The sequence below is a fragment of the Argentina silus genome (assembly GCF_951799395.1).
Source record: "Argentina silus genome assembly, contig: scaffold_544, whole genome shotgun sequence".
Lineage (NCBI taxonomy): Eukaryota > Metazoa > Chordata > Actinopteri > Argentiniformes > Argentinidae > Argentina > Argentina silus.
Window position 1 is genome coordinate 7,501 of NW_028152427.1, and position 2,500 is coordinate 10,000.

The 2,500-nt window shown below is 49.9% G+C and overlaps 1 protein-coding gene across 1 annotated transcript in view; it reads left to right on the forward strand.

Annotated features, from left to right (window-relative positions):
* LOC310824824 (lipopolysaccharide-responsive and beige-like anchor protein) overlaps positions 1 to 2,500 on the forward strand; it is a gene marked incomplete at both ends in the record, with an annotated part of 12,707 nt that overhangs the window by 6,322 nt on the left and 3,885 nt on the right. The window contains one exon of the mRNA XM_083698075.1: positions 450 to 607. Coding sequence (XP_083554201.1) covers positions 450 to 607 — 158 coding nt within the window. The remainder of the gene's footprint in view (positions 1 to 449; positions 608 to 2,500) is intronic.

A 2,500-nucleotide genomic window follows, 5' to 3' on the forward strand; every position in this document is an offset into this window, starting at 1 on the left:
ACCGAGCCAGAGAGAGCGGGAGCGGGAGCGAGCGTGTTTTCCGAGGAGCGCTTTGACAGTTGGCAGCCCGGCGTGTGTACCGGTGCTCTGAAACAGTGATGTGTGTGTGGCGTAAACGGAGCCGGTCTTGTTAGCCGGCTAATAAATCACCCTCTGTGGATGGCTGACTGACTGCAGCAGGAAGGCCATCGATTGGAGGGAAGATGGATGCGGCCATTACCGAATATTCCGTGTCAGGGAAATGGCCTCTAATGATTCTTCCCGTCCAGTCCGGTCTAAATGGGCTTCTGTGCTGTTGTGGTGGTTGTTGTTGTGGTTGTTGTGGTGGTTGTTGTGGTTGTGGTTGTTGTTGTGGTTGTGGTTGTTGTTGTTGTTGTGGTTGTTGTTGTTGTTGTGGTTGTCGTCAGAATCTGTCTTTAATGTCGGCTTTCACCGTTTGTCTTTCGCAGGAGCGTTGTCGTGGCACCCAAGAAAGTGGGAGGGGCTCCGTCCCCGGGCTCCTCCACCCCTGTCCCGTCGGCCACGGCAACGGCCGGCACGCCCGTCAACAACGTTGCCGTGGTATCCACAGGCGACGGCGACACCGCCACCACAGAGTCTGCCGCAGGTGAGTCGCCGAACCTTTTCCCAGAATCCCCAGCGCCTTGTAGGCCTCCAGCAGCAGCACCATCGTGTGTGTTCTTTTCTCAGCAAATCAGTCCCTCTGTATACCTTTGAGAGTGAGTGTGTCTGTGTGTGTCTGTGTGTGTCTGTGTGTATTTCTGTGTGTGTGTCTGTGTGTGTCTGTGTGTGTGTGTGTGTCTGCAGTATGTGTGTGTGTCTGCAGTATGTGTGTGTGAGAGACATGCAGGCTCACACACACACGCGTACTGCAGGCTGTGTGTGTGTGTGTGTGTGGCTGTGTGTGTGTGTGTGTGTGTGTGTGTGTGTGTGTGTGTGTGTGTGTCTGCAGTATGTGTGTGTGTGTGAGTGTGTGTGTGTGAGTGTGTGCGTGTGTGTGTGTGTGTCTGCAGTATGTGTGTGTGTGAGTGTGTGTGTGTGTGTGTGTGTGTGTCTGCAGTATGTGAGTGTGAGTGTGTGAGTGTGTGAGTGTGTGAGTGTGTGTGTGTGTGTGTGTGTGTGTGTGTGTGTGTGTGTGTGTGTGTGTGTTCTCTCCAGTGTGTAATCCAGTTTGCCAGGAACACAGCAGACAGGAGAACATAACAGGATTAGAGATTAGAGTTGGACTGTATAAAGGAGAAGGGGATTACAGAGCCCCACGCCTGACAGCCTAGAGCAGAGATATTGAAATATTGACTTTTATTCTGTATTAATGAGGCTTTTCTCTGGTCGGACTCACACACAATAATGTAATGCTGATGGTTGGTGAGTGCGTGAGTGTGTGTGTGCATGCGTGCCGGTGTGTGTGTGTGTGTGTGCGTGCGTGCCTGTGTGTGTGTGTGTGTGTGTGCGTGCCTGTGTGTGTGTGTGTGTGTGTGTGTGTGTGTGTAGGAACAACAGATGATATGTCAGATAACAGACACATTATGATGAAACAGTAGGTGTGTATTATGTCTAAAAGAAATACAATAAAATAAATCGGTCCCTCTTTAAAGGTGCAATCTGGGATTCATACAACAACAAAGGTGCTGAGGCGTAGAGGGCTGGAGACATGTCATATATAATTCATTTAAAAGTCTGAACATGGATGGACCAATCCCAGATAGCCCCTTTTAAAAGAGGTACATCTTGTAAAGGTTTAATGAAGCGTTAATAACCCTTAGTAAAGCCTCCGTAGAGACAGTGTAATGTTGGTGAATAGGTGATGAGACAGAGGCAGTGTTGTGTTGGTGAGTAGGGTGATGTTCCAGAGGCAGTGTAATGTTGGTGAATAGGTGATGAGACAGAGGCAGTGTTGTGTTGGTGAGTAGGGTGATGTTCCAGAGGCAGTGTAATGTTGGTGAGTAGGGTGATGGTCCAGAGACAGTGTTGTGATGGTGAGTAGGGTGATGTTCCAGAGGCAGTGGGGACTGTAGGAATGATGAGGCAGGCTGGGCTCGGGAGCTCCCCCTCTAGTCACTGGTGACACTGGGTAAACAATTTCCTTTCATCTCATTCATTCGTCTGTGTGTGTGTGTGTGTGTGTGTGTGTGTGTCTAGATAGTGTGTTTTATCAGGGAAGTGTGTATTTAAGGGAGGAGGGGTCGGTTTGAAAGGGTTGTTTGTGTGTTTTAGGAGATTTTGCATATTCCGTGTGTGTGTGCGCACAGATTTTTAGGAGCGTGTGGATTAGGGTGTGTGTGTGTGGGGAGTGTGTGTGTGTGTGTGTGTGTGTGTTTTAGGGGGGCTGTGGGAGGACTAATGGAGATCAGTTAATTTACTCCTCCGTGTTTAAAGGAGCTACTTCATGTCCAGCGGGAGCCCCTCAGCAGGCCCACATGGCGCTGCTTAGAGCCCTACACACACACACACACACACACACATTCCCCACACACACACACACACACACACACACACACAC